This window comes from Tachysurus fulvidraco, chromosome 2 (genome assembly GCF_022655615.1).
Source record: "Tachysurus fulvidraco isolate hzauxx_2018 chromosome 2, HZAU_PFXX_2.0, whole genome shotgun sequence".
NCBI classification, from domain to species: domain Eukaryota; kingdom Metazoa; phylum Chordata; class Actinopteri; order Siluriformes; family Bagridae; genus Tachysurus; species Tachysurus fulvidraco.
In genome coordinates, this window is record NC_062519.1 from 8,023,973 (window position 1) to 8,038,920 (window position 14,948).

The 14,948-nt window shown below is 38.2% G+C and overlaps 1 protein-coding gene and 1 long non-coding RNA gene across 5 annotated transcripts in view; one reads left to right on the forward strand and one right to left on the reverse strand.

Annotated features, from left to right (window-relative positions):
* On the reverse strand, positions 1-3,547 carry LOC113639064. Its single transcript, XR_003439754.2, has 3 exons — positions 2,916-3,547; positions 1,224-1,329; positions 1-434 (listed from the first exon to the last, which is right to left on the reverse strand). It is a non-coding gene; the product is annotated as an uncharacterized LOC113639064 (long non-coding RNA).
* Positions 2,502-14,948, forward strand: part of pxk (PX domain containing serine/threonine kinase) — a 25,641-nt gene continuing 13,194 nt past the window's right edge. For 3 of the 4 annotated variants that reach the window (XM_047806759.1, XM_047806760.1, XM_047806761.1), the window contains exons 1-9: positions 2,502-2,796; positions 5,227-5,277; positions 6,603-6,650; positions 7,581-7,767; positions 9,062-9,139; positions 11,900-11,973; positions 12,141-12,215; positions 14,500-14,604; positions 14,736-14,837. In XM_047806759.1, coding sequence (XP_047662715.1) covers positions 2,692-2,796; positions 5,227-5,277; positions 6,603-6,650; positions 7,581-7,767; positions 9,062-9,139; positions 11,900-11,973; positions 12,141-12,215; positions 14,500-14,604; positions 14,736-14,837 — 825 coding nt within the window. In that variant the 5' untranslated portion in view covers positions 2,502-2,691. The remainder of the gene's footprint in view (positions 2,797-5,226; positions 5,278-6,602; positions 6,651-7,580; positions 7,768-9,061; positions 9,140-11,899; positions 11,974-12,140; positions 12,216-14,499; positions 14,605-14,735; positions 14,838-14,948) is intronic. The other variant, XM_047806758.1, reaches the window with a different exon arrangement.

Genomic DNA, 14,948 nt, shown 5'->3' on the forward strand with positions numbered 1-14,948 from the left:
CATAACACTCATCTGATTCGTAATTGTTCTTTGCTGTTATAACAATCTCGACTTTTCTGGGAAGTTTTCCGCTAGATGTGGCTGTGGGGATTTGTGATCATTCAGCTACATCATCGTTAGAGGTCAGATACTGATTCCAGCCATCAGCCAGTTGCTGTTCCAGTTCATTGAGCCATCAAGCCACTCGAGCTCATTCACTTAAACCTTGGCAAAAGTGATCATCATGTACCTTGCTGTGTGCACAGAGGCAATGTCATGCTGGAACAGGTTTGAGCTCCTCTAAGTTTCAGTTCAACTGAATAGAAACTGAAAATCTACAGCAAATAAGGGGGGCAGTGGGCTTGGTGTTTAAAAATGGTAACAAAGCTTTAAAGTTTTAATCACTAGTTGTTCATTTTTGTCCCTTTCTTCTTTTTTCTTTAATGTTCCAGCACCTAAAAAAAAAGAAAATATTGTGTAGCATATTGTGTAACATTATATACAGGTATTTACATATTTATCGTCCTGATACAGACAGATGGTTTGACAAATGATATGGATTAGAGGTGGCTCTGTAACAGTGTCATGGTTTTTGGTCCATTTGTCCCCTTAGAGCAAAAATGAGTGCAACACTTTGTTCTTTCCATCCTGTAATGAACTATTCGTGTCCTAATGGGTGTGGCCTCTTCCACTGTGACTACCCACATCCACAGGCTCATGAAATGCATTGATGCATATTTCCAGAAATATCAAAGTGCATTGAAACCCTTGTTCTGGTGGCTCGTAGTCATTTTTTCCATGGTTGTAATTTGTCTGTATATACATGCATAGTACAAAATACCCTGTATTTTTAATAATGATACGTATGTTAGCCCTTGATCAGCTTAAACCGGCTGTGTTTTGTTTTTTAGGTTATTTCTGTATGTCAGAGTTTATAAAGTAGTTTGAACAGATTCAATCACTATAATCAGTACATGTGGCGGTTTCGATTTACAAACCTAGATCCAGTTTAAACTGAAACGAAAATGGTTTAAAACCAATATTGCTTCTGGAAATTGATGTATGCTCTCCAGTTGGCTTTTATGTCTGTTAGAGGAGACTTGGGGAAAGTACAAACTCACACTAACACACACAAAATTAAAGAACTGAAATAGCTTTGAAATATATTGTTCCTCACAAGCCAATATCTGTTAAATTTATCCAAACTGAAGCATGTAGACGGTAGCAAAATGTCCCAGCAGTACCTGGGTTGAACCTGTACTCCTGCAATGGACTGCTGTCCCATCATGGTGAATTATTCCACCTCGCTCCAGATCCACCTCGACTCTGACCGGGATGAAACAACAGCTTCTATTGATGAATGAATGAAATTAGATTGTGAAATAAGTTCAGATCAGTAGTGATCAGTAACTTTTTTTTGTTGTTGTTGTTGTTGCATTTCCTTCTATCTGAAAGTTTCACACCCATTATGCACCTTCTGCCTTTGTTTATTTGTCTCTATTGAAGGCAACATCATATTGTTTGTGTGTGTGTGTGTGTGTGTGTGTGTGTGTGTGTGTGTGTGTGTGTGTGTGTGTGTGTGTGTGTGTGCGCGCGCGCTAGGCATGTTCACAACAATGAATATCTGACAGGTTTGGCTTAATCCCTTTGACCTAGTGCCCACCAGGAAAACTTTTTTTTGAGTAACAGTAGTGACTAATAATAATAATTATAATATATATAAATATATAGCATTAATTTTCCACAAATACAAATTATATCAAAGGAAGGTCCTCACAAGGAAGGCCCACCTCTCTCTCACATTCTGTCTCTCTCGTTCTTTCTCTCTATCTCCCCCCACTCTCTCATCCTGTCTCTCCCCCTCTCTCTCATTCTGTCTCCCCATCTCATTCTGTCTCTCTCGTTCTCTCTTTCTATCTTCCCCTCTCTCTCATCCTGTCTCTCCCCCTCTCTCTCATTCTGTCTCCCCGTCTCTCTCTCTATCTCTCTCTCTTGTTCTCTGTCTCTCTCTGTCTCATTCTGTCTCTCTCATTTTATCTCTCTATCTCCCCCTCTCATCATTCTGTCTCTCTCGTTCTCTCTCTCTATCTCCCCCCTCTCATTCTCTCTCTCTCTCTTTCTCTCTCTCTCTCATTCTGTCTCTCGTTCTCTCTCTCTATCTCCCCCCACTCTCTCATCCTGTCCCCCCGTCTCATTCTGTCTCTCTCGTTCTCTCTTTCTACCCCCCCCTCTCTCACCCTGTCTCCCCCCCCTCTCTCATCCTGCCCCCCTCATTCTGTCTCCCCCCTCTCTCATTCTGTCTCCCCCGTCTCTCTATCTCTCTCTTGTTCTCTGTCTCTCTCTCTCATTCTGTCTCTTTAGTTTTCTCTCTCTATCTGCCCACCCCTCTCTCTCATCATTCTGCCTCTCTCTATCATTCTGTCTCTCTCGTTCTCTCTCTCTCTCCCCCCCTCCTTCTCCCCCCCTCTCCTCCCCCCCCCATTCTCTCTCTCTCTCTCACTCTCACTCGTTCTTCTCTCGCCCCCCCCCCCCCCCCCTCGCGCGCGCGTGTGTGTGTATGTGTGTGTTTGGGGCGGATCTTTGCGTTAAAATACATGTCCACCATATCGCCTTTGACAAAATGACAAACGAAGCGCAGTTTCTATCAGAAGTCAGTGTCCTGAGTGCGGATGTTTAACGCTGTGTCTCTGTGAACACCAGTAGCACAGCACAATGTCTTTAATGGAGAAACCTTCGGCGGGGAAGAAGCTCCTGCTGGATGACACGGTTTCACTGACGGCGGTAATCGAAGCCAGTCAGAATTTACAATCTCACACGGTAAGAGGAGCTCAAGACCTTTTATTATAACATAATTATGATCTAAACACGGTGTGAAAGGGGAACAGCAGCTAATGGTGTTATAATGGTGCATTAAATAGACAACTATCATTACTTACTTCTGTTTATATTCCGCACAACACAAACCTTTTATAAACAACGTAATATTTATAATCAGGCTCAACGGCTTGTACTAAATAAACACGAAGCGACAGAATGACAGTTTGTTTTCATGCTAGCTGTCATTGTGACTGTTAGCTAAATCATGTGAGTGCTATAGCTACCTAGCATGCTAATGTGTTAGCATGCTAGCTTTGTAACCATGACAATTTAATCTCACTGTAATGAGTCACACTGCTAATGAAGTAGGTGTTAAACAGTCAATACTGATCTATATCTAAAACAAAAACAACTACAGCTGTTTTGCTGGCTTAAGTTAGCAAGCTGGGTCTTTTATTATGTTGGCAACAAGTTGGCTTGCTGGCTAAAGATATTGTTTAAGGCTTGTTGTAGTTTGTCTGATAATCCTGCTCGTGTTTGTGTAACTTGGCTATGAGTTAAACTGTGTGACTTTCACATGATCAGCTTGTTGGAGCATTGTGATGACCAGCAAACTCTAAGGAAGCTGTGATGCAGATAAAATGGCACTCAAACCGGCTACATAGATCTGTTGTGAATTTAACTTTAAATCATAACATAACGACACACACACACACACACACACACACACACAAATCTGATTCTGATTCTGATTCTGAAATATATACGTAAACTTTTACTTACACACAAACCTGATTTTGATATATATATATTTGTGTGTGTGTGTGTGTGTGTGTGTGTGTGTGTGTGTGTGTGTGTGTGTGTGTGTGCGTGCAAGTAAAAGTTTACATCTATATATCAGAATCAGGTTTTTGTGTGTGTGTGTGTGTGTGTGTGTGTGTGTGTGTGTGCGCACATTGCAGCTTTTTATTGCTGTAATACATTAACACAATAATAGAAACCTACAGATCAGAGATCAGAGATCAGATCTGATGTGTGTGTGTGTGTGAGTTTATTTATACTGTTTATAATCTAATGTTATGGCTATATGTGTGTGTGTGTGTGTGTGTGTGTGTGTGTGTGTGTGTGTGTGTGTGTGTACACGTTGCAGCTTTTTATTGCTGTAATACATTAACACAGTAAAAGAAACCTACACATCACGTACAGGTCAGAGATTAGATATGATGTGTGTGATGTTTAATACCAGTCAGCACAGTAGTGTTTGTGTTCTTTGTGATTTCTTATTTTTCCATGGGAAATTAATCTGACCATCCCAGAGCGAAAAAGGGATAAGCAAAAGTTTATAAACTTTCACATGAAGGAGGTCCATGCCACATGAGAGCCTACCATAGCTGTACTTTGACCTTCAATTTATCCTGTTTTCCTTCTTGAAACTACAGCATAACTCTGCCAAATGCGTCACAATCACAAAATAAACCGGTATTATTGCAAAGAGGGTTAAAGGAATATCTTGGCAAAAAAAAAAAAAAACCTTTCTCACATACAAAATGTTGATCAGCAAGATTGTGGGCTGAAGTTTGCTTCTCTAGAATTTGCTAATAAATAATGAGCCTTCTTTCACCTGGTATTTTTCATAAGTACCTGCTTTGACAGGCTGTACACTGATATGTTTGCTTCAACCAACACTGATAATCAACATAATATTTTGTTTAGTACAGACTTAAAGTGGAACTATGTTATCATCTGCATAAATTCAGCCTTAAAACAAAAGCACTGGATTGTGCAATGAAGGTTGTTGCTTCTGTAATATTACTGTAATTTATTTATTTATTTTTATAACCTTTTGTTTCTTATATTTATGCTTCTTCTCTATTATTACCATGCAGCAACACACCAAGACAAATTCCTGTACGTGTAGATCCTACAGTACCTGAGAATAAATAAACCTGATTCTGGTTTAAAATTAAAGACTAAAACACCACATGACATGCTGGTAGAGAAAAACAATCTACGATGCAGTGAGGTTACTGTTACCCCGCAAAACAGATGATTTCCCTAGAACAACATGCACTGAAGTGCTTTTTTTTCCTCCTGTACCTATTTTATAGATTTTTTTAATACATTGATTTTAAAACTTTAGATAATGTGAATGAGCTGTTACTACAGAAATGAGTGTAGTCATATAAACATTATACCTACAGGGCAAAACTATAAAAAGATGTCAAACAAACATTTGGCCATTTCAATGGAAATGTGCAAATTTGTTTTAAGCCAAATCATATGCAAATAACTGCAATGAGGAAATCTTTCAATCTTTTGCATACATACATACATTATACGTGTGCAGAGTTATTATCATACATGCATATTGTTATATCTGTCTGGGGTTTTATTTTTTTATTTTTTTAATTCTGCTCTTTTCATCGACAGGAATATATCATCCGTGTTCAGAGGGGAGTCTTTACGGAAAACAGTTGGACGGTGAGTTAGCGTATATCTCACATCCATCTTGCAACTAGATGTTAAGACTTTGAGGTCACTCATGATGGAGAACATGTGAGTTCAGTTACACGGTCGCATTTAGTATTGCAAGATTGATGCCCATAGATCCTTAGCATGAAAACAGAACACAAACTTAAAGCACACTACCATCAATCCTTAGACGGTTTGCATAGCTTAGCATAAACAAGTGAGACCAGACTCGCCAAGTTACTGATGAGTATCTCACCATTCTGGCCTGGAACTCAGGAGACTGGCTATGCTTCAGTCTATCTCAAGATTGTCCCAGGATGCAAAACTCAAAATAAAAGGATGTATGACTTCAGTGACTTACACAGTAGTGCTGTTGCATGCTCTAATCTGAATAGTCAGAAGGTGTTATATATATAGCATCAGCTCTGATGACGGTGGCGTTCGTATTTCAGGGTTTCTTCTTTTAATCGATTAAGGATTTTTTAAATAATTTTGTATGTTCTTGTGGATAAAGAGGAATAAAACATTCTGTTATCGGAAAATACCCAGCTTCTGAGTGGTACCGATATCACAACACCCCCTCCTCTAACAGCATTTCACTTCCTGTTCTATTTCTCAACAAACAGCGGTTAGAGAAGTTGAATAAAGAATGATGAAAGCAGTGCAAATGAACTCAACTTGGCTTTGTTTCTTCTTTGACTATTTCATTGTGTTTAGGATCGCTCTATAATAATCATCATCTTTGTATAATAGCACTAATTAAATCCTCACTCCATCAGTTACCCCAATCGAAACCCAACATCTGATTAATATAAGCTGTGATTTAGGAATAAACAGTTTGCAGTTTTTCATTTATCTTAATAAGGTTCGATTCAGTCGTGCACCGGCGCTACGAAGTCGACGTAATTAACATATAACGTATTGCATAATCTGTACATCTGCATTGTTATACACCTGCTTTGATTTGTTCACTATCTCATCATTTTGCTTATGTGGTTTTTAGATACTGCAGGACACTCTTACTTATAACAGAGGATGTAACAGCTATATTTGGTGTCAATCTGCACGAGTCTTATGGGAGACTTGTATTGCTTTCCAGATTTTTTGTTTTAATTTGCATGTTTATTTTTCTGATCATTTGATTGCAGTGATTATTTAATATTCTTTAACTGGCATTATTTTAAACATTATTTTATTATGATTTTTTTTAAACCAGAGCTGGTTTGGGTGTGTTACTGTTATGAGAAAAAAACAACAACAACCCTGAAATATGATTCACGTGTGTATTCTAGAGAGATCTGTATCTTAATGTCTTTACTTTCTTGTGCTTGCAGGTGATCAGGAGATACAGTGACTTCGACATGCTGAATAATAGTCTGCTGGTGAGTAAAGCTGGAGGCACGGCTAGATGATGTTTCAGCATATTTTGCAGATACTTTCCAGTTAAAAATGATTGTATGCGTTATTCATTCTTTCTTTCTTTCTTTCACTCCTTTCACTTTTTTCTTCCTTTCTTTCTTTCTTTCTTTCACTCCTTTCTTCCTTCTTTCTTTCTTTCTTTCTTTCTTTCTTTCTTTCTTTCTTTCTTTCTTTCTTTCTTTCTTTCTTTGTTTTTCTGTCTCTCACTCACTCTCTTTCTTTCTTTCTTTCTTTCTTTCTTTCTTTTGTTCACTCCTTTCTTTCTTTCTTTCTTTCTTTCTTTCTTTCTTTCTTTCTTTCTTTCGTTCACTCCTTTCTTTCTTTCTTTCTTTCTTTCTTACTTTTTCTTTCTTTCTTTCACTCCTTTCTTACTTTCTTTCTTTCTTTCTTTCACTCCTTTCTTTCTTTCTTTCTTTCTTTCTTTCACTCCTTTCTTTCTTTCACTCCTTTCTTTCTTTCTTTCTTTCTTTCTTTCTTTCTTTCTTTCTTTCTTTCTTTCTTTCACTCCTTTCTCTCTCTCTCTCTCTCTCTCTCTCTCTCTCTCTCTCTCTCTCTCTAGTGAAAGCTAGAGTCAAAATTGATTTTAATTTTTTTAAAGCAATGAATGATTTGAGCGCTTTTATGTTGAAATGGTGTTATGCAAATGTTATCTGTTTTATTGATGATGAGCTAATTTTTAACACCCTTTTACACTAAACATCTTTTAAGGAAAAGTGCTGCTAGTTTTTAACATTGTATTGTAATTTATTGCTTATTTAATAAAGCTGAGTTAAAAATAAAAAAAATCTCTCTCTCTCTCTCTCTCTCTCTCTCTCTCTCTCTCTCTCTCTCTCTCTCTCTCTCTCTCTCTCTCTCTCTCTCTCTCTCTCTCTCTCTCTCTCTTCTTGCCTCAGATCTCAGGCCTGAACCTGCCACTTCCTCCTAAAAAATTAATCGGGAACATGGATCGTGAGTTCATAGCAGAGCGACAGAAAGGTCTACAGGCGTATCTGAACTTCCTCACTCAGCATCACATCCTGTCCAGCTGTGAACTGGTCAAAAAGTTCCTCGACTCTAACAATTATTCTGCAAACTACACAGGTGTGTATGTGGAGAATTTCAGGCAAACAGCACGTGTGAAGCTCATGAAGGTTTCATTATCAAATAACACTTTTATAATTTTATTCTCTACCGAGGGCATGCAGGATTATGATGAAATGCAGTCATTTAGTTTGATGACGATGGTTTGATTTGAATTCCTCTGAGGAGGAATTGAGGGTCATTAAAACCCCGTCACTGAGACTGAGTGGCACAAATGCCAAGCCCCCATCCTGAGATATGTGCAGAGAAAGAGAGAAGACGTGCACAGTGCCTCTATCAACAGTTATGTGTTATGTAGCTTCATTTAACCGAATATTTATCTACCTCAGTTAAGGTTTTCTAATTTCTCATTTATTAACTTTTCTGAATGATAGAACATTTGTTTAAAAAGATCTGTTTGTATCACAGTTGACACAATGATTGACACAATTTGCTCACAATTGCAATTGTTTTGAGTCTGGTGAACCAATCCTTATACAGTAGAAACTTCACCTACGGGGCGTTTTATGAATTTTTTGTCACATGTTCCTCTAGTTTATTTCTAGCATAGAAGATATTAACTAAGGAGTAACATAAACCTATAGGAAAATAATGCGACAGGATGCGGGGGGATTAGTGTTCAGTTTATTTATGAGCGACACGTGGACACACATTGTTCTGGTATGTTAATTAGATTCAGACGTTCTCACCATTATTCCCTTACCTCTCTCTCTCTCTCTCTCTCTCTCTCTCTGTCTTTCTCTCTCTCTCTCTCTCTCTCCCAAAACACACACCCCTTCATTTTACTCAGAAAAGGGAAATTGCTTGCAATCTAACAAAAATCTCTCTCTCTCTCTCTGTCTCTCTCTCTGTCTCTCTCTCTCTGTCTCTCTCTCTCTCTCTCTCTCTCTCTCCCCTAAAACACACACCCCTTCATTTTACTCAGAAAAGGGAAAGTCTATCTAACAAATCTAACAAAAATAACCCTCCACATCACCAATTATCATTACAATGAATTGCTTTGTTAAACAACACTTTTTAAAGTCTTTATTGTTTAATACGACTCTACAGTTACACGCTGCATCCACCATACAAGTCATCGTGTATGAGCTGTTATTATATAAACAAGAACGGATTAGAGGAGCACATTAATATTAACATGCTGTTCATATTACAGCTGGAACTACCGCCCGAGCCGTGTAGTTATGCAAAAATAACGCCTTCTGGTTCAGTCCGATTCCAGCATTCAGCCACACAATGGTGTAATTAATGTAATCTAACCCCCTTCATTTATTTATTTTTTTATTTTTTCCAGAAATCGCCTTACAGCAGGTGTCCATGTACTTCAGATCAGACCTGATATGGGAAGTGGTTGAGCCTTTAAAAGACATAGGTAAGTCAGAGAAGACAACCTAGCTATTAACACTGATGCCGCAGGAAACCATATAAAGCCATGTTCTGATCCAGAACATGGAGTTACAAGTGCGAAATATCCGGAAAGTACATAATGATCATATCTATAAGATCCAGAGTTTAAATCAATAGGTATTGCATGAATTCAAGAATGAAGTCACAGAATGATGTGAGGTTTATGTTTGTTTTGCTTTGAGGGTTTGTTTCTGAGCCTATAAATATACTTGAGTTTTTAAAGTGGTTGTGTTTTGTAGACTCAGTCCATGAAGGCCAGAAGCTTAGGGGTGAGCTGGCATTTAACCTACCACATTTCGGTGCTTTTGTAAACTATTCCGGAAGAATACATGCACATTCGATGCCTCAGACGCTAGGGTTTCTGGTTGGAGCCAAAAGCATGTGCAGTGCCAGAATAAGAAAGTGTGATTGAATGTTTGTAGGATTTATTAGAATGATCAACGTGAGTCGATTCCGGAGTCAATTCTGGAGTCGATTCCGTAGGGGATCTAGACAGAATGGAAGCATGATCGAAACATCTAAAATGACTGTTCCTCTTTATTCATCAGCGTCCTTCCTGTTTGTCATACAGCGATGCACCTCATTGCCTGTTATTTTTGTTTGAGCAATATTTTAAGAACGTGTATAGGACAAAACTCCTCTGTGGTCAGGTTTGACTTTTTTTAACATTCCATATTGAAACTTATTGAATTATTGATTTATTTATTTTAAAACATTTATCATGTTATCGTTGACCTCATACTCATTTTGTAAGAATTTTTGTTTTTTGTTCAAACTGACTTTCATGAGTAGGGTTGGGAACCGAGAACCGGTTCTTATTCAGAACCGGTTTTGTTTTTTAACAGGAACCGGAACCGTGTTTCAGTTCCAAACGCGGTTCTGATGCGATTACGGGCAAAGCGCTGGGAGCGGTCACTTTAAATAGCCACGTCTTACCTCATGAATATTAATTGTTTACACTGTTTATGGTCACACAACCAAATTAACACAGCTTACCACAGAAATCAGTCACTCGTGCTGCTGTGCTGAGGTACGCTTTGTGTTAAACATGTCTAAAAAAAAAGTCTAAAGTGTGGATTCATTTCCAAAGCTACAACAATGAAGCAAATCTACCCGCTCTGAGAGGGTTTTCTCCACAGCTGGAGATACAATAAGGCAGGAAAGGTCTCGTCTTCTCCCAGAGAAAGCGGACATGTTCATTTTTCTTCAGAAAAATTGCAAACTGTTTTGCTAAGGTATAATTCTGGATATTAAATTTGATGTTGGATTTATTTCAATTTAAATGGTTATGAATTGAAATGCTCTGTTTCAAATATTTAAGGAGCGATTAATAAACACAAATGAAATTGTTTAAGTATTATGCATTATTTTTCACATTTCTTTTATTATGGAATCGGAATCAGAACCGGGAATCGTAAGGCAGAACTGGAACCGGAATCAGAACCGGAAAATTTCTTTTGATACCCATCCCTATTCTTGAGTCATTCAATCAATTTTCTTTTATTCCCCAAACTTAAATTTGTTCAAGAACAAGTTTGATCCGGTCTCATGACTATAATTTCAGTCTGAAATTTGAGAAATGATTGATGATATTACAGCAAAAGTCTGCAAATTGAGAAGCATCAGAAGCTTTTAGTTTTTTTTTCTTATCTCTTTCTTAGCTGTTTTTCTTATCTGGCGTCTCTGTTCTCTCGAATCGTGTTTTAAGTAAATGCAGTCACCCAGTTTATGGATGTTGAAAATGTTTTTTCTAGCCTTGCCCATATGGCAGTTCTATAAAACCTCGTAGTCTGACTATAGTGTGCTTTATTACAGATACTAACCTTGTTTTTTTTATTATTAAATCTTACTGGGTGCTTAACAGCTCATTGACAAATCAGAGATAGAATTGATCACGTGACAGTGAAATATTATTGCATCATAAAGTGTCCGAGCCAATCACAGGGGGAAATGGCAGGATGATGGATATTGGGTTGGATGTATTTCTAATTTGCATATTAATTTTCATTTCTGGCTTCTAATTTTTTCGTTTCTGGCTTCATGGTGGTGCAGTGGGTTTTTCACCACCTCACAGCTCCAGAATTCCCAGTTTGATCCTGAGCTCTGGCTGTGGATTACATACTGACTGGTTTTATATGTTCTTTAAGAGGAATGAATAATTTCCTAAATATTATTTATAATGATTTAATTATTCTGGTTAGTAAAATGTTTGACATGATGAATTTCATTTATTAGAAGATGATTAGGCAAAGCCTAACATTGCTGACGTTCGTGAAACTTTATTACAGCATAAGAGTGGAACACGAGAAGCATCAGAGACGTCCATACTCGCTGACTAATTTCGGACTAATCGCTTTTTTTTATGACTAAATTTTACTTGATTGCTTTGATTTAACTTGTGCAGAAATTCATATCGGGAAAGCTGTAATTGAAAATGGGTTGGATGTGTTTTTCAAATCGAATATTAATTTTCATAAACTCTGGCTTCATGGTGGCGCAGCGGGATTTTTTTCCCAAATCATTGTCTAGAGTCCCCAGTTTGAGCAGATCCTAAGCACTGGCTCTGGTTTGTGTGGTGACTGTGGGTTTTTTATTTATTTATTTTTATTTAATGTTATGGTCAGTAATAGGGTTGTCCTTTATTTTTCTACTGTGTTTCTTCATTATGGACCACTATGAGAAACCAACAATATTAATAAAACGATGCACTTTTTTTTTTTGTTAGGTTGGAGATTACGAAAGCGGTACTTCTTAGTTAAAAACAAAGAGCAGCCTAAGGAAAGACAAGTCTTAAGCTGGGTGAGTTCTGTTTCTAACCCAAACATGCAAATGTCTTTCCATCAACAAACACACTTTACATCAACTTCGTGAACTCCTCTATTGTTAACTCCTCTGGTTTTTTTTTTTTTTTTTTTTTTTTTTTTTTTTTTTTTTTTTTAAATCATTACTTTTCTTCTTGATTTCAGGTCGATTTCGGTCCCGATAAGTTCTTATCCGACAAAGATCTGCAGTCCATGATGAAGCTGCTTCCGTCTCTGACTGTAAGTCTTCAGTTTCGCTCATGTGGCTTAAAGTCTCCAACTGACACTGAACTGAATCTTAGGTTAACATCTATGAATGAAATCTGGGTTTCCCACAGTTATGTTAGACCCTGATATTTTCACTTGGCTGCAGATGAAGCCAGTCATGTCACTTCCTGGTGTGCTTCTTGTGCAATGGGTATCTGGAATGCACAAAATTGTGTACAATAAGTCTTTGGTTTGTGACTCAGAAGCCTGAAGCTGTAATAACAGTGAGTAAATTTTTTTGGAATGGGAGAGCCCAAACAATCTCCACACTCAATTTAAGAAATTTAGCACCTGTTGAAGTAAAATGGTCAGAGAGCTACAGTAGAATTGGGAAACACTTTCACAAGTTTCACAATCACAACGCTGATGACTTCTTCAAAACTGTCTGTGTTTGTGTCTAAAACGTAGCAGCCTAGAGAATAGTGAGCGTGGATTAAGCACTTTTCTCCATTACTGTGCAATTTTGGATTTTAGTTCTTCTGGAACACTGTATCTGGTTATGTTCATCAAGCATAATTGTTTTCATTCATAATATGCTGGATGAAGCCAATTGAGTGTTAGGAATAATACAGGCAGCTTTTTCCTTTATTCCTCAGTGCTGTTGAATTCTTAAATTTTACTGGTCATAAGGGATTCATTCATTTTCTGCAGCAATGACCAAAAGCAGTGCTGGGAATAACTCAGATGCCAGGTTTATTTGAATCCACATGTCCTAATACAGTATGGTTCTATAGTAATACCTCTGTAATTCACACAGACGTCTAGAAGAATAGCAGATGCTTTAAGGAGTCTCCAGTGTCAGCACTGGATAAGTCCATGGGAAAAGCTTCAAAACCGAGTATTTTGCGCTTCTCAGTTTCTTAGTAACATGACGCACTGTTGTGTCAAAAATAAAAGCTGCTGAGGGAGCGACTGTTTATAGCCATTACAATGTAAGAAATAAAAACAGGAAGGAACTTTACTTGTCTGTGTTCCACGTCATTAACTAGAACTGTAATCTGATGTCATTCTGTAATCCATTAAAGAAAAGTATAATTGTTGACCAATAATTCATTTTCCCTCCTCTGTGCATCACATCAACCAGTAATGTTTTATTCTGTAATATTTTGTGATGCTGTCTGTATCATAATTTGGATCATTTGCCGTTTTGCACTGCAGAATCTTTAATGGATCTTTGACCCAAGTTCTCTGAAACTAATCTGATTTTTTTATTTAAAATGCAACACTACATGCACTATCCTTCTGACTCCAAAAGCATTTTCTTCTTATTATTATTACTATTATGACAGTTCATTCCTCTTTCTATACAGTCTTTTAGTCAGTGTGATTATGTGAAAGAAAGGGGGGTGGAAAACCTCATGACGGTTTGGTCAGACGGATATAAAACGCCTTTGTTCTGCTGACAAAGGAAAGAATTTATAGGAAACTTTTCTTTCAGTATGGACACTTTTGTGCCGTACATCCTGCCCTTTCAATACGTAATAGTCAGGTTTGTAGCGGTCCTCTCTGTCAGTCTCAGTGAAGTAGGTGTGGCCTCTGGTGGTTACTCTCAGTGAAGTAGGTGTGGCCTCTGTGCCAGTCGGTCTCAGTGAAGTAGTTGTGGCCTCTGTGCCAGTCGGTCTCAGTGATGTAGTTGTGGCCTCTGTGCCAGTCGGTCTCAGTGATGTAGTTGTGGCCTCTGTGCCAGTCGGTCTCAGTGATGTAGTTGTGGCCTCTGTGCCAGTCGGTCTCAGTGAAGTAGGTGTGGCCTCTGTGCCAGTCGGTCTCAGTGAAGTAGGTGTGGCCTCTGTGCCAGTCGGTCTCAGTGAAGTAGGTGTGGCCTCTGTGCCAGTCGGTCTCAGTGAAGGAGGTGTGGCCTCTGTGCCAGTCGGTCTCAGTGAAGTAGGTGTGGCCTCTGTGCCAGTCGGTCTCAGTGAAGGAGGTGTGGCCTCTGTGCCAGTCGGTCTCAGTGAAGTAGGTGTGGTGTCTGTAAGTCTAAGTGAATCAGGTGTAGGCTCTGCCAATCTTGCCGAATAAGGTCTGCCAGTATCATTGAAGACATTGCGACCTCTTAGTTTCAATGGAGGCACGGCCTCTATGCTTTCATGTATCAGATTAGATGGTTAGCTATTTTGAATTCAGTATTGTGATTGACTCATCTCAGTAAGAGTGATATAATACACAACCTTATGATTCATCCTCTTCTATGTACTAATGAAGAAAATGTTGGGCATCAGCTGTATTTAACTTGTGCTTTTGCCATCTTTTTGGACTTTAGCACCCATACATCTGTCCAGTCACCTATGCTTCTACTATCGAGTCCTCAGCAGTGGTAATCAGAATCTTTAATGAAAAAGGCACACTTAGGGATCATATTTGCAAGGTACGTATCATTATAACTCATTAAAGTCATTAACATTGTCAATGTTTACAACTCCATTACAAGTCTGCAAGTTGAGCTTGGTTTTTATGCTTTAATCATTATTTTTACTGCCTCGTATGCTAATATTTTAGGCAAAGCCAAAAGAAGCATTCCTAAAGAAGTACTGCAACCCCAAAAAGATCCAGGGTCTGGAAATCCAGCAAATCAGTACATTTGGAAGGCAGATTTTGGAGGTTTGGCTTACATTTTTAGTTCATGATTTAATTCAGAGTGACTGTTTATTTTCTAAAACAATTACTTTGCTATTTATTTAAAGTCTAAATAATCTTCTAGTGATGTGGGGC